This window comes from Nomascus leucogenys, chromosome 14, assembly GCF_006542625.1.
Source record: "Nomascus leucogenys isolate Asia chromosome 14, Asia_NLE_v1, whole genome shotgun sequence".
NCBI classification, from domain to species: Eukaryota; Metazoa; Chordata; class Mammalia; order Primates; family Hylobatidae; genus Nomascus; species Nomascus leucogenys.
The window spans coordinates 90397783-90423962 of NC_044394.1; the positions used below are offsets into that span (position 1 = coordinate 90397783).

The 26180-nt window shown below is 59.5% G+C and overlaps 2 protein-coding genes across 5 annotated transcripts; one reads left to right on the forward strand and one right to left on the reverse strand.

Annotated features, from left to right (window-relative positions):
* The first annotated feature begins 36 nt into the window (after positions 1 to 36).
* CDK3 (cyclin dependent kinase 3) lies at positions 37 to 5123 on the forward strand. 3 transcript variants are annotated; one of them, XM_030827496.1, is made up of 8 exons: positions 37 to 92; positions 537 to 666; positions 998 to 1075; positions 1146 to 1266; positions 1372 to 1542; positions 1635 to 1736; positions 2322 to 2525; positions 4420 to 5123. In XM_030827496.1, the coding sequence occupies exons 1-8, from the start codon at positions 47 to 49 to the stop codon at positions 4543 to 4545; spliced, it is 978 nt and encodes a 325-aa protein (XP_030683356.1). In that variant the 5' UTR covers positions 37 to 46; the 3' UTR covers positions 4546 to 5123. The 3 variants fall into 3 exon arrangements, with proteins under 3 accessions (XP_030683356.1, XP_030683357.1, XP_030683358.1); XM_030827497.1 differs by lacking the exons at positions 37 to 92; positions 1635 to 1736 and having other exon boundaries at positions 551 to 666; positions 4420 to 5122; XM_030827498.1 differs by lacking the exons at positions 37 to 92; positions 998 to 1075; positions 1635 to 1736 and having other exon boundaries at positions 551 to 666; positions 4420 to 5122.
* Positions 5124 to 5955: 832 nt separating this feature from the next.
* EVPL (envoplakin) lies at positions 5956 to 25860 on the reverse strand. Of its 2 annotated transcripts, none has more exons than XM_030827501.1 (22): positions 25658 to 25860; positions 22569 to 22668; positions 22058 to 22212; positions 21850 to 21976; positions 20972 to 21097; positions 20747 to 20785; positions 20425 to 20586; positions 20232 to 20339; positions 20019 to 20114; positions 18325 to 18450; positions 17734 to 17880; positions 17254 to 17408; positions 16969 to 17066; positions 16547 to 16719; positions 14252 to 14430; positions 14029 to 14167; positions 13717 to 13910; positions 13227 to 13377; positions 11126 to 11209; positions 10893 to 11003; positions 10697 to 10789; positions 5956 to 9648 (listed from the first exon to the last, which is right to left on the reverse strand). In XM_030827501.1, the coding sequence occupies exons 1-22, from the start codon at positions 25753 to 25755 to the stop codon at positions 6208 to 6210; spliced, it is 6102 nt and encodes a 2033-aa protein (XP_030683361.1). In that variant the 5' UTR covers positions 25756 to 25860; the 3' UTR covers positions 5956 to 6207. The 2 variants fall into 2 exon arrangements, with proteins under 2 accessions (XP_030683361.1, XP_030683360.1); XM_030827500.1 differs by having other exon boundaries at positions 16903 to 17066.
* Positions 25861 to 26180: the final 320 nt, after the last annotated feature.

Below are 26180 nucleotides of genomic sequence, written 5' to 3' on the forward strand. Positions count from 1 at the left end.
TCTGCCCCCAGTGGCCCTGGCCCCTGTGCAGCCCTTCCTGGCCGCCATGTGTCCCCAGAGCCTGAGCCTGGCTGGGCTGGGCAGTGACCCGGGTGGGAAAGGGTGGTCTTGCCCTCTAAGGCCTGGCACAAGTGAGAGGCCTGGGGGTCCATGCTGGGCTGGACTGGGCGAGGGGTGGCCTCTGACTTCCTGGCGGTTCTGGCTGGGATGGGCAGGGGGCTGGGTGGGAGATTGTGGGCCCTGCCCTCTGAGGCCGGGCATGGGCAAGAAGCCTGGGGGTCCTGGCTGAGCTGGGCTGGGTGAGGGGTGGCCCCTGACCCCCTGGGGGTCCGGGCTGGGCTGAGCGAGGGGCGGTCTCCGACCCCCAGCCAGGTTCCCAGGCAGGATGAGCTGGGGTTGGGGTGGCTAGGCCATGGACCTTGGGAGCTGGGCGGTCTGGGCGGGGCTGGGCTGGGCAGGGCGCCACATGGAGGCTGGAGGAGCAACGGGAGCGCTGGGCGTGGGGCGCAAATGGCCCAGCGCCTTCTGTTTCCCAGGCAGCTCTGTGGCCATGGATGTGTTCCAGAAGGTAGAGAAGATCGGAGAGGGCACCTATGGGGTGGTGTACAAGGCCAAGAACAGGGAGACAGGGCAGCTGGTGGCCCTGAAGAAGATCAGACTGGATTTGTGAGTGCTGGGAGGGCCCCTGAGTTACCCACCCTGGGCCTTCACAACCTGGGCACTCCCTGATCCGTTCTCTCCTTCCTGGAGTCCACATTTAACTCCGCCGGGTGCTGCCCGGCAGCCCTTACCCGCCCTCCCCCAGCTCACTGCCTTCTGACCAGCCTTTGCCGGGACCCTGACTGTGGAGTTTGGTGGATGGCGTGCCAAGGAGCACAGGTCTCCATTGCCGGGGCCCTGGTCATTCTGTGGCGATAAGGAGAAGCCGATCCCCTTGGCTGGAAGTGCCCTTCTTGGCCCAAGTCTCTGCCCACAGCTGTGCCCTTGTTTCTTGCAGGGAGATGGAGGGGGTCCCAAGCACTGCCATCAGGGAGATCTCCCTGCTTAAGGAACTGAAGCACCCCAACATTGTCCGGTGAGTTGGGGATTGAGGTGGGGAAGCTGGGATGGCGAAGGTAGCATCCTGACTGCCATCTCCCTGCCAGACTGCTGGACGTGGTGCACAACGAGAGGAAGCTCTATCTGGTGTTTGAGTTCCTCAGCCAGGACCTGAAGAAGTACATGGACTCCACCCCAGGCTCAGAGCTCCCCCTGCACCTCATCAAGGTAGGGAAGGAAGGGCGGGGAAGGAGAGGTGACACCCCGTCCCTGCCATCCCTGTCCACGCAGTGCCTCTGCTCAGCTGCCTCCACCTCGCGCTCGTTTCTCCAGAGCTACCTCTTCCAGCTGCTGCAGGGGGTGAGTTTCTGCCACTCACATCGGGTCATCCACCGAGACCTGAAGCCCCAGAACCTGCTCATCAATGAGTTGGGTGCCATCAAGCTGGCTGACTTCGGCCTGGCTCGAGCCTTCGGGGTGCCCCTGCGCACCTACACCCACGAGGTATTGCAAGACAAAGAGGAGAGAGGGGCAGCAGGAGGAGTGTCACCCATGCACTCAGCCACCCCGAGTGATGCTGTTTCCTTGCCCTGCAGGTGGTGACACTGTGGTATCGCGCCCCCGAGATTCTCTTGGGCAGCAAGTTCTATACCACAGCTGTGGATATCTGGAGCATTGGTTGCATCTTTGCAGAGATGGTAGAGAGAGGGGCACACATGGCCACAGGGTGCCACAGGCAGGGTCCTACTGGGGTTGGGCGGGGCCCACTGATGCTTCCATTCGAGGTGGATTAAAGAGTGTTTGGGGCTGGACATGGTGGCTCACGCCTGTAATCCCAGCACTTTGGGGGGCTGAGATGGGAGGATTGCTTGAGCCCAGGAGTTTGAGACCAGCCTGGGCAACATAACAAATCCCCAGCTCTTAAAAAAATACAAAAATTAGCTGGGTGTGGTGGTGCATGCTTGTAGTCCCAGCTACTCGGGAGGTTGAGGTAGGAGGATTGCTTGAGCCTGTGGTTGAGGCTGCAGTGAGCTGTGATCATGCCACTGCACTCTAGCCTGGGTGATAGAGCAAGACTCCTTCTCTATTTTTTAAAAAAAGGTGTTTGGTACTGGCTAAAGGACTGAGGAAGGTAGCCTTATTCCAAAAGAGGCCAGAATTCTTTGCACAGTCATGGAAAAGATATCTTGACAGGCCTCTCCCTGGGTCTGGCCACCTATCTGGTATTAGATTCTGTATAACAAAGTGGTGGACCTCACACCTTCTCTTCTTCCCCATTTCAGGTGACTCGAAAAGCCCTGTTTCCTGGTGACTCTGAGATTGACCAGCTCTTTCGTATCTTTCGTATGCTGGGGACACCCAGCGAAGACACATGGCCCGGGGTCACCCAGCTGCCTGACTATAAGGGCAGCTTCCCTAAGTGGACCAGGAAGGGACTGGAAGAGATCGTGCCCAATCTGGAGCCAGAGGGCAGGGACCTGCTCATGGTAGGTGCATGTGGGCTCTAGCTGCTGCTCCGACTACAACGTCCCCTCATCAACCAGCCTCTTACATAACCCTGGCACTTTCTGAGTCCAAGGCCAGGGTCTCTTTCCTGACCCTTGTACACAACTGGCTTGGGTATACTGATTGTTCAACCTGGAAGCCTCCCGTAGGATAAGTGCAGTATTTATCTTCCCTGTGAAAGTGGCGCTCATTGAGTTAGCTCTGTCTTTACTTTATGCTGTGCTACACGCCCTTTTTCCCTAGTTGTCTTGTGTGTTTGGTTATTCTACTTTGTGGACATTACTGCTCCATTTAAGCTATATGCCTCCCCAGGCTGGGGCCATACCTTCTTTTTTTTGAGATGGAGTTTTGCTCTTATTGCCCAGGTTGGAGTGCAATGGCATGATCTCAGCTCACTGCAACCTCTGCCTCCTGGGTTCAAGTCATTCTCCTGCCTCAGCCTCCCGAGTAGCTGGGACTACAGGTGCCTGCCACCACACCCAGCTAATTTTTGTATTTTTTTAAAATAGAGACAGAGTTTCACCATGTTGGCCAGACTAGTCTTGAACTCCTGACCCCAGGTGATCTGCCCACCTTGGCTTCCCAAAGTGCTGGGATTAGAGGCATGAGCCACTGTGCCTGGCTGGGGCCCCTCGTTCTACTGCCTGGCTGTTCCCCTGTGACTCCTACAGTGGTCAGTCTTCAGAACAGGCTGTTCCCTACTGCCTGGGCCCATGCCACGGTTCTCACTCACCCCTCCTGTTGGTGTCTTGAGCTGGCCCAGGCCAGACTGCCCAGGAAGTCTCTGGCAGAACCGTCCGTTCTTTTTTTTTTTTTTTTTTTCGAGACAGGGTCTCAGTCTGTCACTCAGGCTGGAGTGCAGTGGTGTGACCATGACTCACTGCAGCCTTGACCTCCCAGGCACAAGCAATCCTCCCATCTCAGCCTCCTGAGTAGCTGGGACCACAGGTACATGCCACTATGCCTGGCTACCTTTTGTATTTTTTTGTAGAGACAGCGTTTCACCATGTTGCCCAGGCTGGTCTGGAACTCCTGGGCTCAATTGATCCTCCCACCTCAGCTTCCTGAGTAGCTGAGACTATAGGGGTGCACCACCATGCCCAGCTAATTTTATTTTTGTAGAAATGGGGTCTATGTTGCTCAGACTGATCTCGAACTCCTGGGCTCAAGCAATCCTCCTGCCTTGGCCTCTCAAAATGCTGGGGGGATCACAGGTGTGAGCCACTGCGCCCGCCCACCATCCATTCTTGCCCACAAAGTCTTGGAGCCACATGTCTCTCCTTAATCTGGTGTTGAGAGGAAGGTGGGTCAGTATTTTCATCTTCAGGCTGTGTGTCCAGCTCTCCAGAAGTCTCTGTGTATTGTCTACCCGCCCAATGGTAGCAGGACGGCACAGACTCCAGCCAAGGCCCCGAGCCCTCCAGCTGGGCTACTCCACCACAGGGGGTCCTTCCACATCCTGTCTGGGTTTAGGGACACTAGGGCAGAGGGCTGGACAGGTTTGGCCTCTTGGAGTGTCAGTCTCCGCGCCCCCACTCAGGGTTCCTCCCTGGACAGCTTCAGTCCCCTGCTTCCTGATACGTAGGGTTCTGTGCTCTTCCCGACTAGAAGCAGGGTGGGACCTGGGACCCTCCCCGAGAAGGGGGGTGACTCAGCTTCAGTGGCCTGAGGAGACCTGGGTAACTCGTTAGGACTGTCCAGATTCCAGGAGTGTCCAGAACTGGCTGGAGGGCTGGGAGGTCGTGGCTTCGTGCGGTTCTGGGTTTGAGGGCAGCCAATTTGGGGCCCAGGCCCTTGATCTGGGACCTGGGAGGGGAATTTCTCACCCCACCCTGGCTGCACCCAGACCACATCTTCTTCCTTCTTTCTTCCTAGCAACTCCTGCAGTATGACCCCTGCCAGCGGATCACAGCCAAGACTGCCCTGGCCCACCCATACTTCTCAACCCCCGAGCCCTCCCCGGCCACCCGCCAGTATGTGCTGCAGCGATCCTGCCATTGAGAATGTCAAGGCCACACTCAGATCCTCTCTCGAGCAGCTGCTGCCCCCACTGCGTCCTACCCATTGTCCAGAGAGGATGCATCTGGGGAGAGCAAAGCACTAAGGAATTTAGCATCAGCCTGCAGAGGGCTGAGTCTGGGTTAGTCCCGCCTGCAGGTTAGCGAGATCCTGTGTTGTTTTTTGGGTTTGACAGTGCCGTTTCAAAATAGAGGCACAGATGCTCCATGCACGAGGGGTCCCCGGGCACTGGAACAAGTGCCAAGTTGAAGGCAGGGGGCCTGCCAGAGCTGGGTGTGGGTATTCAGGCCCTCACCTGCCCCGCCTGCAGGGCCAGACCCTGAGGAAAGGGCGCCCCCTGCTGGTCTTTTTGGATTTAAAATGTTTGGGGGAAGAGTTGAGTTCCAGTTCAGAGCCCCAAGTTAAACAGGAGGGAGTGAGGGAGAGGAGAGAGGGCATTCCCCGGATCCCAGGAGAGCTGGGCTATGGCTGCACTAAGGAGTTGTTCCTTCACCTGAGATGTGCTTCTTTTGGTTCATTTCTGGCTTGACAACAAGAAATAAACGTGGTATGTTCCTGAGTTTTCTGATTGTACTGCTCACAGGGGACACCTGGGCTTCCCGACAAGGGGAAGATTGACACAGGGCTGGAGACAGCTCTGGCCCAAACTGAGACAGTGGGGAAATGGGCAAGGAGTAGGTGGGGAGGCAGGGGCTATTCCATGATTTTTTTTTTTGAGACAGAGTCTCACTCTGTCACCCAGGCTAGAGTGCAGTGACATAATCTCAGCTCACTGCAACCTCTGCCTCACGGGTTCAAGCAGTTCTCCTGCCTCAGTCTCCCGAGTAGCTGGGATTATAGGCATATGCCACCAAGCCCGTTTTTTTTTTTTTTTTTTTGAGCTGGAGTCTCGCTCTGTCTCAGGTCTACCCTGTTGCCCAGGGTAGAGTGCAGTGGCGTGATCTCTGCTCGCTGGAACCTCTGCCTCCCAGGTTCAAGTGATTCTCCTGCCTTAGCCTCCTGAGTAGTGGGGATTTCAGGCGCGCACCACCACACCCAGCTAATTTTTGTATTTTTAGTAGAGTTGGGGTTTCACCATGTTGGTCAGGCTGGTCTCGAACTCCTGACCTCGGATCCACCCGCCTTGGCCTCCCTAAATGCTGGGATTACAGGTGTGAGCCACTGTGCCCGGCCTCCTTTAGTGATTTTAAACCATAATCTCTTTCCATGACCTGCCACCGCATCCCTGCCCCGCACTTGAGGAGGCACAGCCCTCCGAGGATGCTTATTTCTCAGGCAGGCAAATTGAGCACATCCGCCCAGGCAAGGACTTGAGCAACGCTGTCCTTGCGCTCATCCCCCAGACACGTGGATCCTGCGCTCTCAAATGTGAATGAATGGGACACCACATGACACGGGGAGGCAGAATTCGTTTACTGGGATCACTGAGTGGAGGTGGAGGAAGAACTGAGTGGCTGCTGTTCTGGTCTGGGGATGGATCAGGCACCAAGGTTAGGAGAGGGAGCCCATCACCATGTTAGTAAAATAATAAAACAGTGGTTGGACAGAGGGAAGACCCACTGCCTGAGACTGCTGTGAGGCAAGAGGTGTACGTATCCTACCTGGCCCAACACATGCACTTCCCCACTGGCTGCTTGGCCTGTGTCAGCGCAGGGAGCGCGGGACGGTGGGGGAGGTGGAGCGGTAGCAGCGGTACCCCTCCAGTGCCGCCGGCAGGAGCAGCAGGCCGCTCAGGGGGTCTTTGCGGCAGCGGCCCATGGCCTCCTTGTAGCTCAGCCGTTCCTTGGAGATGGGGTCTGTCAAATCCTTCTCATAGCTGGACTCGTCCTGCAGGAGCTGGGCCAGCTCTTCACTGACCATCCCAGAGAGGAGGGCCTGCTGGACGGGGATGCGGCCTGTCCTCTTGGGGTCGATGAGCCCCCCGGTCAGGTGCTGCACCTGCAAGTGTGGGAGCACGCTTTCCCGGGGCATCCAGCCCTTCTGGACAGCCTCGCCTACCGACAGCCTCTTCTTGGTGACGGGGTCCTCGATGCCGGTGAAGGCCTTCTGGGCGTTGAGCAGCCTCTGCGTGGAGGTGTTCTCGATCAGGCCCCTCTCCATCGCCTTGTGCACAGAGTAGCGCTCACGGCTGAGCAGGTCCACGATGCCCCCTGTGGCCGCCTGGGCCTCCAGTAGCTTCTGCCCAGTGATGGGGTCCAGCATGTTTTTGGCCACGGCCGTCTTGATGCTGCACTTGTTGTCTGTGGTTGTGTCATAGATCCCGGCGATAGGGAAGCTGTCATCACTGAGCCCGAGAGAGAAGCTGGGAGAGAAGAAACTGGTGCTCTGGGGGGCCGGGGAGGCGAGTGGGGACTTGGAGATGATAGAGCCGATGGAGAGTGAGGAGCTTGGCTTCGTCTCCCCGGCTACAAGCAGCGCAAACTCGGAGATGGGCAGGTGGCCGTCCTTGTACAGATGGTACTCCTCCTTAGAGATGCGACGGCCGCGGAGGGCGGCCTCGATGGAGTACTGCTTCCCGCTCTTGCGGTCCAGGAGCACAGACTCCTCCCCACAGGGCCCCGAGGTGGTGACCTCCTCCCAGTCACACTCGAGCTCCTGCAGCTGCAAGTACTGGCCCCTGTCGATGATGCCCCTCTTGTAGGCCTCGTACGGGGACATGTCCTTCCCCGTCTCGGGTTCCAGGATGGAGATCTTGGTGGAAAGGTTGGTCTCTCGCGTCTGGGTCTCCTGGCTGAGCTCTTCCCGGCTCACCTTGGCGTGGAGGTCCCGGAGCATACGCTCCTTCTCGTAGATCTGGTCCTTCTCGCGGAGGATGGCCGCCTCAAGCCGAGAGAGCTCCTCGCCCCGCTGGGCCGCCTTCTGCCGCTCGCTCTCCGTCTTCTGGCTGAGCAGCTTCGACTCCTCCTGCAGCTGCAGTGTCTGCTGCTGCTTCTGCCTCTCCAGAGCCCGCAGCTCCTGCTGCAGCCGCCCACGCTCCTGGTCGGCCTGGTCCCGGGCCCTCTGCAGCTCGGACTCCTCCCGGGACCAGGTTCTCCCCAGCGTCTCGGCCCGGTCAATGCGCTCCCGCAGGCGCCGTGCCTCCTCCTCCCGGCCCTGCCGGGCCGTGCGCTCCCTGTTGAGCATCTCCCACACGCGGGCCCGCTCATCCTCCAGCACGCGGTCCTTCTGCACCCGGATCACTTCCTTGTAGATGGTCTTCTCCTGCGATTTGGCTTTCTGGAGGACGTCAATCTGGACCTGCAGGTTCTTGCACTCCCGATGCAGCTCCGTCACCTGGGTCTTCTCCTGGTCCAGGTCCCGCCGCAGGGCTTCCGTGGACTTCTCCAGGTCCGGGTCCTTCTCCAGCTTCACCACTTCCTCCATGATGATCTTCTCCTGCACCGTGGGAGGCCGCTTCTCCAGCTCCTGGATCCTCAAGGTCAGCTGCCGCAGCTCCCTCTCCACGGCCAGCTTCTTGCTGCGGTCCTCCTGGAAGCTGAGCAGGCCCTCCTGCTCCTCCACGCCGGCCCGCAGCTGCTGCACCTCAAGCTCCAGCTGGCGCCGCCGGCCCACCTCCTCATCCAGGCTCCGGCTCAGCCGGCTGTGCTCCTCGCGCAGCTTCGGGTCCTTCTGGGTGACCACCACCTCCTGCACCACCACCTTCTCCTCGGGCTTCCTCCTCTCCAGCAGCAGGCGCTTGCTCTGCAGCTCGTACACCGCGTCCTCCGCGGCCCGCCTTTTCTGGGCCGCCTCCCGCACCTCCTGGCGGAGCCGCTCTGCTTCTTTCTCCAGCACCGGGTCCTTCTCGTGGCGCACCACCTCCTTGCTCACCGTCTTGGTCTCCACCTTGGCCCGCTCGCGCCTCCACTCGTCACGCTCACCCTGCAGGCGGATGAGCTGCTCCTGCGAGCGCCCGTGGCTGTTGACGAGCTCGTTGAGCTGAGCCTTCAGGCGGTCGATCTCGCGCAGCACCTCGGGGCTCCTCTCATGCCTCACCACCTCCTGGGTCACCTCCTTGTACTCCACCGTGGGCTTCTGGGCCCGCAGGACCTCCAGGTCGGGCAGCAGCTTCTCCACCTCCTTCTCCACACCGCTCCTCTTGCCCGCCACCTCCTGCAGCTTGGCCTTGAGCCGAGTGATCTCCTGCTCTGTCTCCGGATCCACCTGGAAGGTCTCGTGGACGCGCTCCTGGAGCTGCACTTTGGGCCTCTGCTTCTCCACCACGCTGTACTTGCTGTGCAGGTCGCTCAGCTCCCTGGCCAGCGTCGCGTTCTTGCTCCTCTCCTCCTCGAGGAGGCTCCTCAGCCTGGAGGACTCCTGGAGGAGCCCTGGGTCCTGCTCCACCTTCTTCACCTCCTTCACGATGACCTTGGGCTGCACCGAGCTGATGGCCCGCTCCAGGTCTTGGATGCGAGCCTGTAGCTTGGCCACAGCCTCCTCCGCCTGCTTCCTGCGCACAGCATCCTCCTCCATCTGCAGCCTCAGAGCCTGGGCTGCCTTGACCATTTCCAGATTCTTCTCCACCTTGACCACCTCTTTCACCACGACCTTCTCCTTCACATCCACCTCCCGCTTCTCAAGGGCCAGTAGCTCCTTCTTCAGCCGTTCCAGCCGGGCTGAGATGACGGCATCCTCCCCACGGAGCTGCTGGATCTGGATCCTGAGCTGGGCTGCCTGACTGTCCAGGCCGGGGTCCCTCTCCACCTGGGTGACCTCCTTGGTCAGCAGATGAGGCTGCATGGTCTTCCTCTTGCTTTCCAGCTGCACGACCTTCTGGGCTGCCACTTCCAGGTCTGCCTGCAGGCCAGCCCGCCGCTTGCCCTCCTCCTCCACCTGGGCTTTCACCCTAGACAGGCTGCCCTCCAGCTGGGGGTCCCGGTAGAACTCCACCACTTCCTTCTCCTCCAGCCTCTCCAAGGGCCGCTGGGTCCTCAGCTGCAGCAGTTGGCTCCTCTGCACCTCCAGCTCACGCTGCACTTGGGCCACCAGCTTCCTCTCCTTTTCCAGCTGGGCCTTCAGGGCCTCTGACTCTCTCCCTGCTTGGGCAGGGCTCTCGGAGCCCTGCTTTGCATCATGGGTCCCTCGGATGTCCTCACTGAGCTCCTTCTGCAGAGAGGAAGAAGGGTAGAGCATGGGGGTGGGCGGTGGAGATAGGAGCTCCATGTTTTTCCTGAGATGAAAGACCTCTCCCTGTTTCCTGAGACTCCCCAGTGGGTCCTCAGAGGCAGAGCTGAAGACCTAAGATGCTTGGATATAGGATTTTGAGAAGACCCAGTCAATGCAATGATTTTAGGACCCAAGGCAGTGTGCAGGCCTGGTTTGCATTAGAAAGCGCAAATAGGGGCCAGGTGCGATGGCTGATGCCTTTAATCCCAACACTTTGGGAGGCTGAGGCAGGCGGATCACCTGAGGTCAGGAGTTCGAGACCAGCCTGATCAACACAGTGAAACCCTGTCTCTACTAAAAATCCAAAAAATTAGCTGGGTGTGGTAATGCATGCCTGTGATCTCAGTTACTCAGGAGGCCAAGGCAGGAGAATCGCTTGAACTGGGGAGGCGGAGGTTGCAGTGAGCTGAGATTGCGCCATTGCACTCCAGCCTTGGTGATAGAGCGAGACCCTGTCTCAAAAAAAAAAAAAAAAAAAAAGTGCAAACAGGAGAGGTTCTCCCTGTCCCTCCAGAACCTCTCCCCTTTCCCCTTCCATCCAGGGACGCTGACTGTGGCTGAGGGTAACAGAAAAGCTGGCAAGTCACCAGGAGTCCTGGAGAAGTTCTGGCTCGAGGGTGTGTAGTGTGTAGGCCGAGGGTGGACAGCCAGGTGGCTGAGGCTGAAGGCTGTAGGGGATTTTCTCTGCTCTCTGGGGTTAGAGGTCCTGTCCCATTGGAGGACGCCCAGCGGCCAAGCTGTGACCACACTGAATGCCATCTCCAGGGCCTAACCCTGCGATGGACACCAGCCTGTAAGAGCTGCTGGAGAGAAAAGGTGGCTGGAAGCTGCTCCCCTCTCCAGCAGCCAGAGCTGCCCAGGAGCTGCAGGCAGGAGGGAGAGGAGGAAGGGAGACTACCAGGGTGACAGCCTGGCATTCTGGGAATGGAGTGGGCATTCCTGGTTATTCTTGGCTGTTGTGGGAAAGGTGTAGGTGTTGTCTGTGTACCTTCTCCAGCATTTTTCTAGCAAACTCCAGCTGCTGCAGCAGCTGCTGCTGTGCTGCTGCAACCTCAGTATAGGCCTTTGCAAGGTTCTTCTCCTGGAGAGGGCAGAGGGAGAGGGGAAGGGCAGAGTCAGCTCCTGCCTTGGAGCCTGCAGAGCTGGTGCCAAGGTCCACTGAGCCCCACCAGGTCCCATCTCACCTGGGCCTGGATGCTCTCCTGCAGGGGAGCCACTCTGGGTCTCTTGGGGGCTGACACTGCCAGGGTGGGCTCCAAAGAGCAGCGGTAGGTGTTTGCCTGGAGCTCATAGTCCTGAGCAGGGAGGAAAGGACAGCAGGCTGGCAGCCAGTGGGGAAGCTGGGTGTGGGGGATAGGGCGGGAAGAGGGACAAGGGTGATACATGGAGAGGGGCAAGCTGAAGGCAAGCTGCTTACCTGGAGCGCTGCCTGCAGGGCCTGGGAGAGGCGGGATGCTGTGGCCCTGTCCTGCTCTCGGCTCTGGATCTCCTGCATCAGCCTCTGCCAGGGAAGAACCCAGAGTCAGGAGGCCAGGAAATGCCACTCACCCTGACTCCCCTCTAGCCAGTGGCTCCAGGGCCACAGTCAGCCAGAGCTGCCTCCCAGGAACAAGAAAGGGCAGGGAGGGAGACCTGGGCCAAACTCCCTCCTCTCCCTGACATCATTCTCTATTCTCTCTGCTTTTCCTCCTTCCTCTCTGAGGCACCTTGGCAGAATCCCTTTCTTTTTTTTTTTTTGAGACCAAGTATCGCTCTGTCACCCAGGTTGGAGTGCGTTATCTCGGCTCACAGCAGCCTCCTGGGTTAAAGCGATTTTCATGCCTCAGCTTCCTGAGTAGCTGGGATTACAGGTGCCTGCCACCATGCCAGGCTAATTTTTATATTTTTAGTAGAGATGGGGTTTCACCATGCTGGCCAGGCTGGTCTCGAACTCCTGACCTCAGGTGATCCGCCAGCCTCGGCCTCCCAAAGTGCTGGGATTATAGGCATGAGCACCTTTCTTTGGCCTTGTGCCCCTCAGAGTTCCGTTCTAGCAAAGCAGTATCTGCGAGCATCACCTGGGGCCTGTGGGAGGCAGGCAGGCATTCGGGGTCCACCTGCACATCGGATCCAGCAGGTCTGGGTGGCCCTGAGAAGTCACATTTCTGACAAGTCCCCAGGTGATGCTGCTACAGCTCATCCAGAACCATGGCTCCAATTGGAAAGTTCTCAACCCGGGGCGCCCACTTTTATTCATCTGGGAACTTAATATACTGATGCTCTGACCACAATAATCCAATTTATTTGGTCTGGGGAGGGGTCCTGGCCTGGGGATGTTTTAAATGCTCCCTGGGAGATTCCAGTTTGCAGCCACGGCTGAGAATCTCTGTCCCAGGCCCCCTTCCCAATGTCACCTCCCTACTCTCTCCCCAGATATTCTCATTTTCCGGAAGTCCCAGACCCATCTTTGCTCTCATGAGCTCCTAGGGGAACCCCCAGCCCCAGTTCCCTCCCATATGCCTACCTCCATCTCCCCGCTGCCCTCGGCTGTCCTGGCCACCTCATTTCAGCATGACCTAGCCGGCCCCATTCATCTCCCCAAATATGCTCTATTCCCTGTGTTCCACCTCAGGCGGAGGTGCCCCCTCTTCCCAGTTGTCCCCAACAGAACCCTGGGCACCACCGGGCCCCGTCCATCTCACTCACTGTCCCCTTCAAGCAGTCACCAAGTCCACCTAATTCTGCCATCTCCATCTCAGATCTGCCCACCTCGCCCTGTGCCATGGTCCCTTTCCCGGCCAGGCCGTCACTCTCTCTCACCTGGATTTCCAACCTGGCTCCTCGTGGGCCTCCGTGTCTTCATTCCCACCCTCTTAGCCGTTCTCTACTCGGCAGCCAGAGCCAGCTTCTAAACACTGGCCTGGAAGCATCCCCTCCCCAGCAGCTTCTGGGGGCCACAGGAGACAGTGCAGCCTGGATCCCATGCTGGAAGGGCCTGTGTGGTCTGCCCATCTGGTCGCCCTCACCCCTGAGTTCCCCTCCTTTCCTCTGATGCCATGTTCTCTGTATGGGACATTTCATCCCTCCCCCGGCTACACTTGCTTCCTCCCACACCACCAACCCTGACCCACGTGGGTGTCCAGCCTGGGGGCACCCACAGCACGCCGGCTTCTCCCGCCAATGCTTATCAGCATCATAGACCTCCCCCACCAGACTGGGAGCTGCCTGGGTACAGGCTTGTACCCCAGTGAACCCATTGCCTGGCACATGGCAGGGGCTTGACGAGTATGAGGAAGATGCAATAGTGGCCGGAACCCTCAGGGCTCTGTGGCCTGAGCTTGTAAATCCCACTGCCCCAGTCGGGCCAGACAGAGATGGGCTGGCCCCGTCTGTGGGCAAAGAGGAGCATTTCAGCTGGAGGCCAGGGAAGGGGCCCAAGGCCTCCGTGGTCTGGGCTTTGAAGCCCCTTAGAGCGCTTCTGAGCTTTGGCCACTAGGGGGCCACATGGGCACAGGCAGCTGTCCCTGCCCCAGCCTCACCTTCTGCGCCTGCAGCTTGTAGGCGATCTGGCTGGGGCCGTCGCTGGGCCGCACCTGGCTGTGGGGCAGGTGCTCCAGCCAGGAGCTCAGGTTATCCTTGCAGTTCTTGAACTGCTGGTAGGTGAGGGCGGCATCCTGCACCATCTTCTCCCTGCAGGAGGATGAGGCCCAGAACAGAGATAAGACCTGACCTCTGGGGACAGGGGCAGGTGCACAGGGAGGCTGGTGGGAGCCTCCCCCTGGGGGCAGGTCAGGAGGCCCGAGTGGCCTGCTGTGCAGATCCCCACTCCCTGAGCCTGGGAATTCAGAGATGGGACAGTCTCTACCAGGCACCACCCTGGGAGTTAAGTGCTGTTGTTATCCCATTTTAGAGATGAGGAAACAGCTTCAGAGAAGTGAAGTCACTAGCCCAGGATCACACAGCTTGTAGACAGCAATGCCTGGCTCTGCACCAGCCCACACCCTGTGCCACGAGGACCCAGTCGCTCACCGCAGGTCCAGCTGGTCCCCTGCGGCGTGGTAGCGGTCGGTGAGGGCTTGCACCTGGCGCTGCTGGCGAGGCAGGTCTTGGCAGAACTCCTGGAAGTTGTTCTGCAGCGCGGCGCATGCGTGCTCCGAGGCCTTCAGCGCGCGGTGCAGCCGCAGCACGCAGGTCTGCTGTTCCAGCAGCTCCCTCCGCTGGCGCTGCGGAAGGAGGGGACGCAGCCGTGCACCCTCGTGGCTGGGGAGACGCCGTGTCCACCCCACCCGCCCCTGAATGCTGGGTCCCCCTGCCACCAGGAGGCCCCGGCTGGTCCCTTACCTGCAGCTCGCTGACCCTCTCCTGTAGAGCCCCCGGTTCAGCAGGGATGGGGGCCTCCTGCACCAGGGTGGCCTCGAAGCCTCGGATGACCCTGTCCGCATCCTGGATCTGCCGCTCCAGGCCCAGGGCGGCCTTGGCTCTGCCGCAGAGGAGACAAGGCTCAGACACTCCCTGGGCCACACGCTGCTGCCCTGCCTGGCTGCCCTGGCCCCAAAGCACTCACTTCTCCCCGTAGAGGCTGCACAGAACCTGCACGTCACTGAACTTGTTCTTCACGCTGTTGAGGGCCACGGGCAGCTGCAGGGCAGCGGGGCCCACGGGCCGCGTGGACAGAAACGCCTCGCACTCCTTCTGGGCTGTCTCCTTCTCCGTTCCCAGGCTCTGCAGGCGCTGGGCTGTGCCCTGAAGAGGGGCGGGGTCAGGGATCTCTGGGCAGGTGGGTTCCGCCCGACTCTTCTACCAGGATATCCTAACTCTGCGCCCGTGGAGGCAGTAGAGTGTGGTGGGTACATGCTTGGGCTCAGGCCAGAGAACTGGGTTCAGTCCTGGCCCCACTCACTCCTCTGTGGATGACCTGCGGCAGGTCAACCTCTCTGACCCTCAGTCTCCTCATCTACAGAATGATTAATAGGAGGGGGCGGGCGCAGTGGCTCACACCTGTAATCCTAGCACTTTGGGAGGCCGAGGCGGGTGGATTGCTTGAGGTCAGGAGTTCGAGACCAGCCTGGCCAACCTGGCGAAACCCTGTCTCTACTAAAAATACAAAAATTAGTCAGCCGTAGTGGCGTGCACCTGTAATCCCAGCTACCCAGGAGGCTGAGGCAGGAGAATTGCTTGAACCCCAGGAGGTGGGGGTTGCAGCAAGCTGAGATCACGCCGCTGCACTCCAGCTTGGGCGACAAGAGCAAGACTCCATGTCAAAAAAATAAATAAAAAAGAATGATTGATGGGAGGACGACACAAGAGCCTGTGTCCGGAGCTCAGCAGCGAGCACTAGGCACACAGTTACCTACAGTCATCTTCATGTCACTGTCCTGCTCACAAGACCATCAGGTCCCCCGGCCCTGTCGCTCCAGCCGAAGCCCTGGCTCTGCCCACTAGGGACTGTCGCCCTCATTCTTTCATCAGTTATTCACTCATCTGCCCGGTCCGTCACCGAGCAGTGCTGACTCTGTACCAGGCACCACCCACCACCAGTCTAACTGGGCTTCTCCTGGACCCCAACACCACTGACGTGGCAGATGCTATGACTTCAAAACCTAAGGACGCAGCTTCTTGGGAGGTGAAGACAGGGGGATTGTTTGAGACCAGGAGATTGGGGCTACAGTGAGCCTTGATCATGCCACTGCCCTCCAGCCTGGGCAACAAAGCAAGACCCCGTCTCAAAATAATAATAATATGGCCAAGTGCCGTGGCTAATGCCTGTAATCCTAGCACTTTGGGAGGCCAAAGCGGGAGGATCGCTTGAGCTCAGGAGTTTGAGACCAGCCTGGGCAACATGGCAAAACCCCATCTCTACCAAAAAAATTAGCTGGGCTCAGTGTTGCATCTGTGGTCCCAACTACTCGGGAGGCTGAGGTGGGAGGATCACTCAAGCCTGGGAGGTGGAGGTTGCGGTGAGCTGAGATTATACCACTGCACTCCAGCCTGGGGGACAAAGTGAGACCCCATCTCAAAAAACAAAAAACAAAAAACAGACCAGGCGCGGTGGCTCACGCCTGTAACCTCAGCACTCTGGGAGGCCGAGATGGGTGGATCACTTGAGGTCAGGAGTTCGACATCAGCCTGGCCAACATGGTGAAACCCCGTCTCTACTAAAAATACAAAAATCAGTTGGGCATGGTGGTGCGTGCCTGTAATCCCAGCTACTCAGGAGGTTGAGGCAGGAGAATTGCCTGAACCTGGGAGGCAGAAGTTGCAGTGAGCCCAGATCGTGCCACTGCACTCCAGCCTGGGTGATGCAGAGAGACTTTGTCTCCAGAAAAGAAAAGAAACTGGTTTGGGAGGCTAAACCCAGACTGTGGCCCGCTGTGGGTTTCACTCTGAGCACTTTTGGGAGTGTTGAGTCCACGTGGCAGAGAGCTTGCTGTTCTTGGGTAAGGAGCTTACACGACGCTGCAACCTGCCCAGGTAGGCTCCCCCTTGCAGCCAGGGGACATCTCTTCCTAAGATTCTCCAGGCTTCCTTGCTATTTCAGGAGCTTCGCCAGAATACCTCCTGGGGGTGTTGACATTGGGCCCTACTGGAACCTTCCTGAATGATCAGGTGAGCTGGGCATTATTATGTCTGCTTCAGGGATGAGGAAACCAAGGCCCAGAGAGTCATGTAGTCCAAGATCCTGGAGCTGGTCAGTGGAGGAGCCAGGAGGGGAACCAGCTTGTCTGAGCCCAGCTCTGTCCACACCCTTCTCCACCTCCGTCCCAGCCACTGCTCCTGCACTTGCCTGACCTCCCTCAAGTGTGAGTACCAGGGCCGGGCCGTTTCTCATCCCAGCTGCCCCTTTCCGCCGCTCACCCACCTCATGGCTGTGGATGCGGCCCTCCAGGTCCTCCAGGGGTGTGGTGCGGCTCAGCGGGGCCCGCGCCCAGGCCAGCACCTGCCTCTCTATCTGTCCCAGGTCTCCATCCAGCTGGGTCATCTGTGTCAGGAGCTTCTGGGCCTGTGGGTTGGCCGGGGCCGAGCCAGATGGAGCTGGGGGCAGAGGTGCTGGTGAGGGCCCAGGGTCTATCTCCAGACTGCCAGATGGGTGCCCCCACCAGGTGCCCACAGAGGGTCCTGTCGGAGTAGGGTGGAGGGGATGGGCAGGGCCACCCCAGAGATGAAATCCCCAGAGTGATGGTCCCTAACCCAAGGCAACCCCTGCCCATCAGAGACCAGTCGGAAGTCGGAATCTACTCCTTCTAGCCCCACAGCCACCCCTCCCCGGGCCACCCTGGGTACCCTGCTGGCTGGGCCGAAGAGACTCCACAGCACTGGCCTTCAGGCGGCTCTGGACTGTGGCCAGTTTCTGCTTCAGGGCCTGCAGCTCTGAGGCCAGCCTAGAACGAAGAGGGGATTCGAGAAAGAGGTCCCCACTCTGCCTCTCTCCCTCCCCAGCCCCAGTAGACGCAGCTTCAGGTGAAGGCCGGCCTTTGAGCAGGGGTCTGCCGGGCCATGGGCTTGGACAGCGCAGAGCCGGCCTGCTCTGCCCACAGCCTGCCCCTGAGTATCCCTACGCAGACCTACCGGGAGGCCCTGGCCACAGCATCAGGGTCTGGTGCTGGGATGCAGAAGCAGGTGGCGGGAGCACGCTTGGTCTCCCCACCAGGGCCCTGCACGACCCAGGTGTGCGGGTCAGTGTTATCTATCAGCTTATACCGCTCGCCCCGCAGCAGCTGCACCTGGGGGCACAGAAAGGGGGCGGCTCCTGCGGGCTCAGGGGCAGGGGGCCAAGGCCAGGGCAGAGTAGGGGCTGGGGACACAGACAGATGGGGACAGCAGCTGGAACAGGGACAAGAGTAGGGTGGGAGGTGCTGGGGTAGAAAAGAGGCAGGACAGGACTTGGAGAGAGGAGGGTCTGGGTCAAGGGAAGGAGTAGGGCAAAAGTGGGCGCAGGAGACAGCTGGGGATGGAGCAGGGATGGGCTTGGGCAGGGGCAGGGGCAGGGGCAGGGGATGGGCTGGGTGGGGCTGGATGGCGGCAGGGGTGAAGTGGGGGAGTTCGCACTTCTCCTGAGTCCCAGTCGCAGATGCTGTCCACGTGCAGGGGCTGCTGAGGCAGGTTTCTTCGCTGTGGCAAAGGGGCCACATCCTGGCTTCGCCGCTGCAGGTCCCCAGTGGCCCTCTCGGTGACGGCCAGCTGTTTTTCCTCTGCCTGCCAGGGGCCCAGGCTGCATTGGAGGCTGGCTACACCATACCCATCCTTCAAAAGGACTAGAGGCTGGCCTTCATGAAGGCAGGGGTCTCTAAGTCAGCAAAGTAAAAGGAGCCCCTCTCTGGGGGCCTAGGATCCTGGGATCTGCTAGTTGCAGGGAGGGGGATGGCACAGCATCACCCAGGCCTCTGAGCAGAAGCTAGATGGGCCTCAGAGCTCTCCCAGGCTGTCCTTGTCCCACTGCAAATGAGGAAACTGACGTCCAGAGGTGGGAGGAGCTTGCCGGTACCTGGCCAGCCTCCTGCTAGAGCAGACCACCCGCCAGCACCCAGGCCAGGGCTTGGGATAGGACTAGGTACCGAGGCAGAAGGGGTGAGGCCCAGAAAGACGGACAGGACCAATTCCCAGAAGTGGGGTGCAGATGGCCTGGTGGGGTTGTCTCACCTCCAGCTGTTGCAGCAGCTCTGTGGGGGAGCCAGGGGGGCCCCCAGGTGCAGGGCTGTACTTGGCATCCAAGTTGGAGTTGAGCTTCGCCAGGGTCTGGCTGACTGAGTCGGCCTCTTCCTGGAACTGAGTTCACTGGGTGGTCAAGGGCAGAGCCTGGGGCAAGCTGCTGCCCCCTGACCCCACAAACCAGCTGAACCTAAGCCAGCTAAACCTAAACCAGCTAAACACAAAGCAGCTAAACCTAAACCAGCTAAATACAAACCAGCTAAACAAACAAAATGACCAGCTAAACTAAACAAACCTAAGCAGCTAAACCTAAAACAAAACAAAAAAAAAAAAAAAAAAAAAAAAAAAAAAAAAAAAAAAAAAAAAAAAAAAAAAAAAACCAAAAAAAACCAGCTAAACACAAACCAGACAAACCTAAACCAGCTAAACTTAAACGAGCTAAACCTAAACTGTCACTCTCCCCTACTCTGGTCGGTCTTTTTCCTACGCAGGTGGCAGGACCTTTTATCACTGGTGTGCTCTCGCAAATGGGGTCTTATTCGTGCACTGAACTTAATTTTTTTAAGTGGGTCATAAAACACTTGGTCTTCGTCCTTCCTGCACAAATGAAGGGCACCATCACCTGCCTCCCTCCAGCACCTGAAGTCTTTCTTGCTGGGACAGAGGGTATTGGAGCTGCACTTGTCCCAGCCCCGGAGAAGAAGCTGTGCTTTAAAGAAGCATTCCAGGTGCTTTGACGGAATTTTTGTCAATGTGTGTGATCACAGTCTTGTGGTTCTATAGGAAAATGTATGAAACATTATCTGCCCCCAAATCCCAGTTGTATATTATATCAGGGTTTCTCAACTGTTTTTTTTCATTATTATTCTCCTAAAGAGCCTTTTAAGAAATATTTTATTTAATTTCCCCCACCTCATCCCCATAAAATTTTATTTATTTATTTATTTTGATAGAAATTTATCTATTTGTATAGAGACAGGGTCTTGCTATGTTGCCCAGGCTGGTCTGGAACTACCGGGGTCAAGCAGTTCTCCTGGCTCGGCCTCCCAAAGTGCTGGAATTACAGGTGTGAGCCACCACACCTGGCCCCCATGAAATTTTAATACCACAGATATGCTGTAAACAGCTTAGGTGCTGTATGTGGATCTGTACTTCATGCATAAAAAGAGTTAAGATATTTTTCTGCCATTAAGAACCAATTTTCACCCCCCTGGGAACCGCTTCACCCTGTTGAGAATGTGCCCATGCCTTGCTTTCCCTCTGGGACCGAGTGGCAACCACATAGCCCTATTTTATTTTATTTTTGAGGTGGAGTCTCTCTCTGTCACCCAGGCTGGAGTGCAGTGGACCAATCTCGGCCCACTGCAACCTCCGCCTCCTAGGTTCAAGTGATTCTCCTGCCTCAGCCTCCTGAGTAGCTGGGATTACAGGCGCGCGCGACCACGTCTGGCTAATTTTGGTATTTTTAGTAGAGACAGGGTTTCACCATGTTAGCCAGGCTGATCTCAAACTCCTGACGTCAAGTGATCCGCCAGCCTCGGCCTCCCAAAGTGCTGGCATTACAGGTGTGAGCCACTGCGCCCTGCCAGCTCTGTCTAGTTGGGAGGTGCAGTGCCTCTCCTGTGGGCAGGGGTGCTGTGGGACATCCCGCCCCTGCCGCCCCTGCCGCCTGCCTGAGGGCTCACCCGGCGGTAGTCCTCCACGTGCTGCAGCTGGGTCTCCTGGCAGATGCACAGGTTCAGGAAGTTCTGCCACTCCATCTTCAGGGCCTCCTGATGGGCCTGGGTACGGCAGCACGGAGCCCTCGGACCACGCCCCGCCCCCCCCACGTCCACCCCACCTCCCCCCCTTCCCCGCCCACCATGTCCCTTCTCACTCTCGCCCTGCCCGCAGCGCACCTGGATGGGCCCCACCGCGGGGTGCCGCAGCTCCACCATGCGCTCGCCGTCGTCCTCCAGCTGGTTCACGCTCTGCTCCTGGCTCAGCAGCTCCTGCTGCTTGAAGTGCTGGGGGCGAGTAGGGTGGGGAGCGGCGGTGAGGACCAGGATGGCCCCGGCCTCCCCCACCGGGCCCCAACCTCTGCCAGCCGACCTCGTACTCCCGCCGCACGCCCGCAGGGTCGGCCATGAGGTCGCTCCAGTCCTGCTGCAGGATGCGGCGCTGCTGCTCCGCCAGGGCGCTTAGCTGCCGCGTGCAGCCCTGCAGGTGCGTGTACAGGCTGCCCAGGCTCTGCCCGCGCCACGACGCCGCCTTCTGTGCTCAGGACCCGCCGCCAGCAGCAGGGTGGGGAGAGAGAAAGTGGGGGGCAAAAGGCGCCATTGGGCCGCGCTCAGGAACTCTGGCCCCGGGCAGGGTCCAGGCGGCCACCCAGGCCCACCCGCAGCCGCCCTGCCCGACCCTCCCTCCTGCTCACCAGTAGGTCTCGGTATTGGCTCCGGATGGTGGCTGCATCCTGCCTCGACCAAGGGGAGAAACAAGCCCGTGAGAGGTGGGGTGCAGGGAGATGGCCCCCTAAGATCTGGGCCAGCTATACCCCACCCACCCCTATCCCCAGGGCCCAGCCGATCTAGCTCCGGCTCTGACTGGAGAAACAGGGGCTGGGGCTGGCCCGGATGTGACATCCTCCCGGCTCACCTACCGGCCCCACAAGGCTGCGCAGCTGCTGCCCATAGGCGTCTATCTCCTTCTGCAGGATGTTGTGCTCGGCGATCTGTTGCTCCAGCTCCGCCATGCCCGGCCCGTACTGGCCTGCGCAGACCTGCTTCTGCAGGAGAGCCAGCGGCTCAGTCCCCACAGGACCGCGGTGGGGAGCCAGAGAACCCCACACGCCTCCCACCCGGAGAAGTGGACTTGGTCATTTGGGCAGAGCGTGGACGAGCCTGGGAGCAGCCCGGGTGCACGCCCTGCAGCTCACCCAGGGGCGAGGCCATTCTGCAGTGGCCCCTGAGTCCCACTGGTTCCCAGACGCTGGGCTCCGCCTCTGAGAAGTCTCCAGCTCCACCCTGCCTCATCTGTGACCCAGCCTCAGTGCCTCCTGCCTGGACACCTCCAGCCAAGCTCTAGGGACCTCAGAAAGCCCTGCTCCAGCCGGGCCCTTCCCCACTGTCCCTCTATTGCAGGATGACACCCCTTCTCTGTGGCATCAAAGCACAACTCCTCAACCAGGGATCAGAATGCCCCATGACCTGGCTCTGCCCACCTGCCCAGAAATCCCCACTTCCCGTCCAACCCCAGGCTTCCTCCTGGCAGGAGCCTTTGCTCCTTCTTTCTGGAATTGTCCTCTCCTCACTACTTCACCCTGACCCAACCAAACCCTCTCACCCCTCTGAGGTCTCTTCATGTACCTCCTCCTGCAGGAAGTCTTCCCTGACTGCACTGTCTGCTCTGCTGTCTCCCTGCCCAGACCCCTGAGCCACCCCTACACCCTGACTGTTCAAGCCTACAGTCAGGCCCTGGATTAAATGCAGTTCCGTATCGCCCTCTGATCACACTGGGGTGTGACTTTGAGCTCCTGACCTGTTTCTGCTCTAGCACGCGTGCCCAGTCGACCCTGGGTCCCACTTCGGGGGGCAGCACCATCTTCTCGTACAGGGCACGGTACTCCGCACACTCCTGGGTCACCCGCTCGTGCAGCTGCTTGATGCTGTCAAGAAGGTGGCCGGCAGGTCACGGCTGGGCCTAGGTCTTCCCCAGGGACCCCCAGCCCTGCCGCAGCCCCACTCACTCCTTCTCAATCTCCTCAGCCTGCGGGTGCTTGAGCCGCCGGGCCTTGTCCACGTCCAGGAAGAGGTCCTTGAGCAGCACCTCGGCCTCCTTCAGGCTGCGGCCCGTCTCCTGCTGGTGCTGCAGGGCCTGGCTCTGCTCACTGTTCAGCCGGTCCTGTGGGCAGGGGATGGGCAGACTCGCCAGGGCCCAGAGCCCCCACGCCCCTGCTGCCCATCACTGTGGGCCTGAGCCCAACCTTTGGGACCCCAGCTATGCTGGCCAACCTCGAGGCCCACGCCAGGCACAGGGTCAGGCCCAGGGCGTCCGTGACAAGACACAGGGGAGCCCAGAAAAGACGGAAGCTGAGCCGTCTCTCCCACCATGTGTTAGGGGATGGGCGGTGCAGGACAAAGGTCATCTGTTCCATCTTCACCATCACCAGGGGGCACTCAGGGAGTGCCAGGCCTGATGATGGGCCGCCCATGCCACCCAGCCTGCCCACGCCCTGCCAACTGCTGCCGGGGCCTCACCTGCTGCAGCCTCTTCTGCGTCTCCAGGATGTCCCGCTCCACCTGGTCGGCGCTGGCTTGCATGCGGGAGATGAGCAGGGCCAGCTCCTGGGTGGCAGCCCTGGTGGGTGGAGGGGACAGCGGGCAGCTTGGCGGAAGAGGCCCCTCTGTGCCCCATCCAGGTGGCGTCCCCTGCCCTCCTTCCACCCCATCCTGCCCCCACAGCCTAGCTCACTGCCCTGACTTTGGGGTCTCTCTCTGCAGGAGGCTCTGTGAGCGAGTCCTGGTTGGGGGTGTTAGCACTGCCCCACCACACGAGGGGTCAAAAGGTGAGGGTCTCAGGTCTGTGTGGTGCTGGGGGGCAGGCGGCCTCGGTGTCCCAGCCTCAGCCAGCTGTGCTGGCAGTGAGTTCCCAACCCCACCCAGCTGCCTGCCTCTTCCGTCCCCTAGCCAGTGAGTCACCAGCTCAGCCACTAGTACCTGAGCCAGCCTGGCTGGGCCCTGGGAGGGGCAGTTGGGCTGGCTGCGGCAGGGAGGCAGCAGCGTGTCCCCCACGCCCACCTCCTCCCACTCCAGCCCTGTGTTCCCCTATACCTCCTCCACCCCGGGGAGCTTTGCCAGAGTGCTGGCTTCAGTAGCCGTCTAGAGGAGCCTCACACTGTCGGAGCCAGGGAGGGGGGGCAGGCGCAAGAGACTGCTGGGCCACCCTAACATTCTCCAGAGTTGAGGGTTCAAAGCCCAGATTGGGCCCTGACTTGCTCTGAGTCACATGGTCAGGGACGGAGGGGAAACCTTGCTTCCACCCCAGGGCTTTCTCTGTGCATTCGCCCTGCAGCCTCCACAGAGCACCTGCTGTGTGCATGCACTCACTCTGTGGAGGTCATGAGGTGAAGCAGACCTAAAAGAGGGCATATTGGTCCAAGCCACATGAGCACAGTGCCTTATTGGGGGATCATTATCCCGGGGCAGGGGAAGCCTTGAACTGGATCAAAGGATGGCCCCCCCCAGGCAAAGGGACAGTGCTGGTGAAGGCTCAGCAGTCTGGAAGAACTCTGTGGCCAAGACAGCCTGGTTTCATCTTTCTCCATCATTAATGCTGTGTGACCTTGGGCAAGTTACTCAACCTCTCTGTGCCTGAGGTTCCTCACTTGTAAAGCGGGATTTTAATAAAAATATCTATGCCTTAGGGCTATTGTGAGCATTAATTGAATTTATCTGTCTGAAACATCCAGTGCAGGCCTGGTGCAGGGTCGGCACCCAGCACGTGTTAGTTTTTATCCCACTAGAGGGCTAGTGCCTTGAAGGCAGGGGCCTGTTGGTTCTGTGTACAGCGACATCTCCAGTGCCTAGAACAGTCCTGGCATGCAGTAAGTGCTCAGTAAGTTCATGTCAAACAAGTGGATCGCACATGAGGTGAGAGCCAACAGGGCCCTGAGGACCGAGCTGCCCCAGGCCAGGAGCGCACTGCTGGCGAGCCTGCCTGGACAGTGGGAGCTGCAGGTGCTGGGCCCCGGGCACTCCTGCTCAGGTCCCGCCTCCTGGGATGGCTGCTCCCACGGGGAGCTGCATGCTCCACCATGGGTGGGGCTCAGGTGCCCCAGGGAGGACAGGTCACTCAGCGAGAATGTTAGCTGAGAGTCCTTAACCACTGTCTTCCCGTCCGCCCAGACGCCCAGCCTCCGTGTCTGTTGGTGCCTTGATCCCTATCGGGGTAATGGGCACCCCCACTCCCACACCAGCCTTTCATCCCTGAGCTTATCTTGACACCCTGGACCCAGGCGGGCTGCCGCCTCCTCTGCAGACGAGCTGAAGCCAGTGAGTGGGAAGAGCACCGCCCAATCCATCCACAGAGAGCTGGGGCTGGGCCCCAGAGAGCCGGGTGGTCCAAGGGAGGCCCAGTGCCCCCTGCACCACACCCACTGGAAAAGGAAGCCCCATCTCTATTTTGTTTTGTTTGAACAGACAGGGTCTTGCTCTGTCACCCAGGCTAGAGTGTAGTGGAGTGATCACGGCTCACTGCAGCCTCGACTTCCCGGGCTCAAGTGATCCTCTCACCTCAGCCTCCCAACTAGCTCTGACTACAGGCATGCACCACTACATCCAGATAATTTTTGTATATTTTTTGTAGAGACGGGATTTCGTCATGTTGCCCAGGCTGGTCTCGAACTCCTGGGCTCAAGTGATCCACCTGCCTCGGCCTCCCAAAATGGTAGGATTACAGGCGTGAGGTATTGCACTAGGTTTTTTTTTTTTTTTTTTTTTTTTAAAGACAGAGTCTCAGTCTGTCACACAGGCGGGAGCACAGTGGTGTGATCATGACTCACTGCAGCCTCAAACTCCTGGGCTCAAGCAATAGGCACGAGCCACCATGCCTGGCTATTTTTTATTTTTATTTTTTTATAGAAACAAGATCTCCCTATGTGGCCTAGGCTGGTCTCGAACTCCTGGGCTCAAGGAATCCTCCCGCATTGGCCTCCCGAAGTTCGGGGATTATAGGCGTGAGCTACTGCGCCTGGCCATGATCCCCTAACTCTTCAATACAACAAGGCCCTGGGTGAGAACTCTGGGGAGGGCTGTGGCTTAGGCAGGAGGCAGCACAGCCCCTGCGTCCCTACCCTAGGGATCCCACCCCGCCCCTTCAGTCCTCATGCCCTGCACCCAGGCTCCAGGGGTCATCCCAGCCAAGTAGAGCCTTGGGGCAGAGCTGCAGTCAGGCAGCCAGGCTCTCCTGTCTCCCAGGCTCTCCTGTCTCCCAGGCTCTCCTGTCTCCCAGCCTCTGGCAGAGGAGGGCCCCGGTGCAGGCTCCTGTCCAGCACTTCTCCCGCTGAGCGGCCTCAATCCGTGGCCCGCAGGCCCCCTTAGAGGATGTAGGGAGCCCCAGGCCATCCCCTGCCTCCTGCCAGGGCTGAAGTTCGGCCTGGGCCTGCGGCTCCCAAAGCAAGGAGAGAGTCCACCCCTGGGCCCTTTGGCCTCGGGATACCAAATGCCAGCACCAGCACGGGGCTGGTCCTGGGCTCTGGGCCGCCGCCACCGCCAGGTGGCTCAAGGACCTGGGCCTGGCACCACCCCCACCCCAGTTCCCCGGCTCCCCATCCCCCAGTCCCACTCACCGGCTGTGCTTGCTGGGGGAGCCTTTGGGGGACCCCTTGGCTGGGGAGCCCTTGGGGGACCCCTTCCCCTGGGAGCCTTTGCTCAGCCCCTTGAACATGGTCTTAAAGGCAGGTGCTGGCTCAGGCTGGGCTTGGCTGGCGGAGGGCAGGAGGGCAGGTGGGAGGCAGCGGGCGTCCTCGCTGGCTGGTCAGCTAAGTCTGGCGAGGTGGGGCGGCTGGGCACTGGAGAAGGGAGTTTCTGGGAGGCCCCTCCTTGCAGGTGAGGCAGCGGGCCGCTGGGTCCCAGGCCTGCCGCGCATGCACCCACAACGGCCACACTCATGCCTGCTCCTGCACAACCAGTCTGGGAGGAAAGGGCACAGCCCTGAGGGCGGGGCCGAGCCTGCCCGACTCCCACAGAAGGTTTGGACTTGTTACACCCACATGCCCAGGGGAGCGCAGCGGCGATCACACCCAGACAGGGAAGGAGCTGGGCCAGGACTGACAGGGCTGGAGACAGACATGCACATGCAGGCGCAGGCTC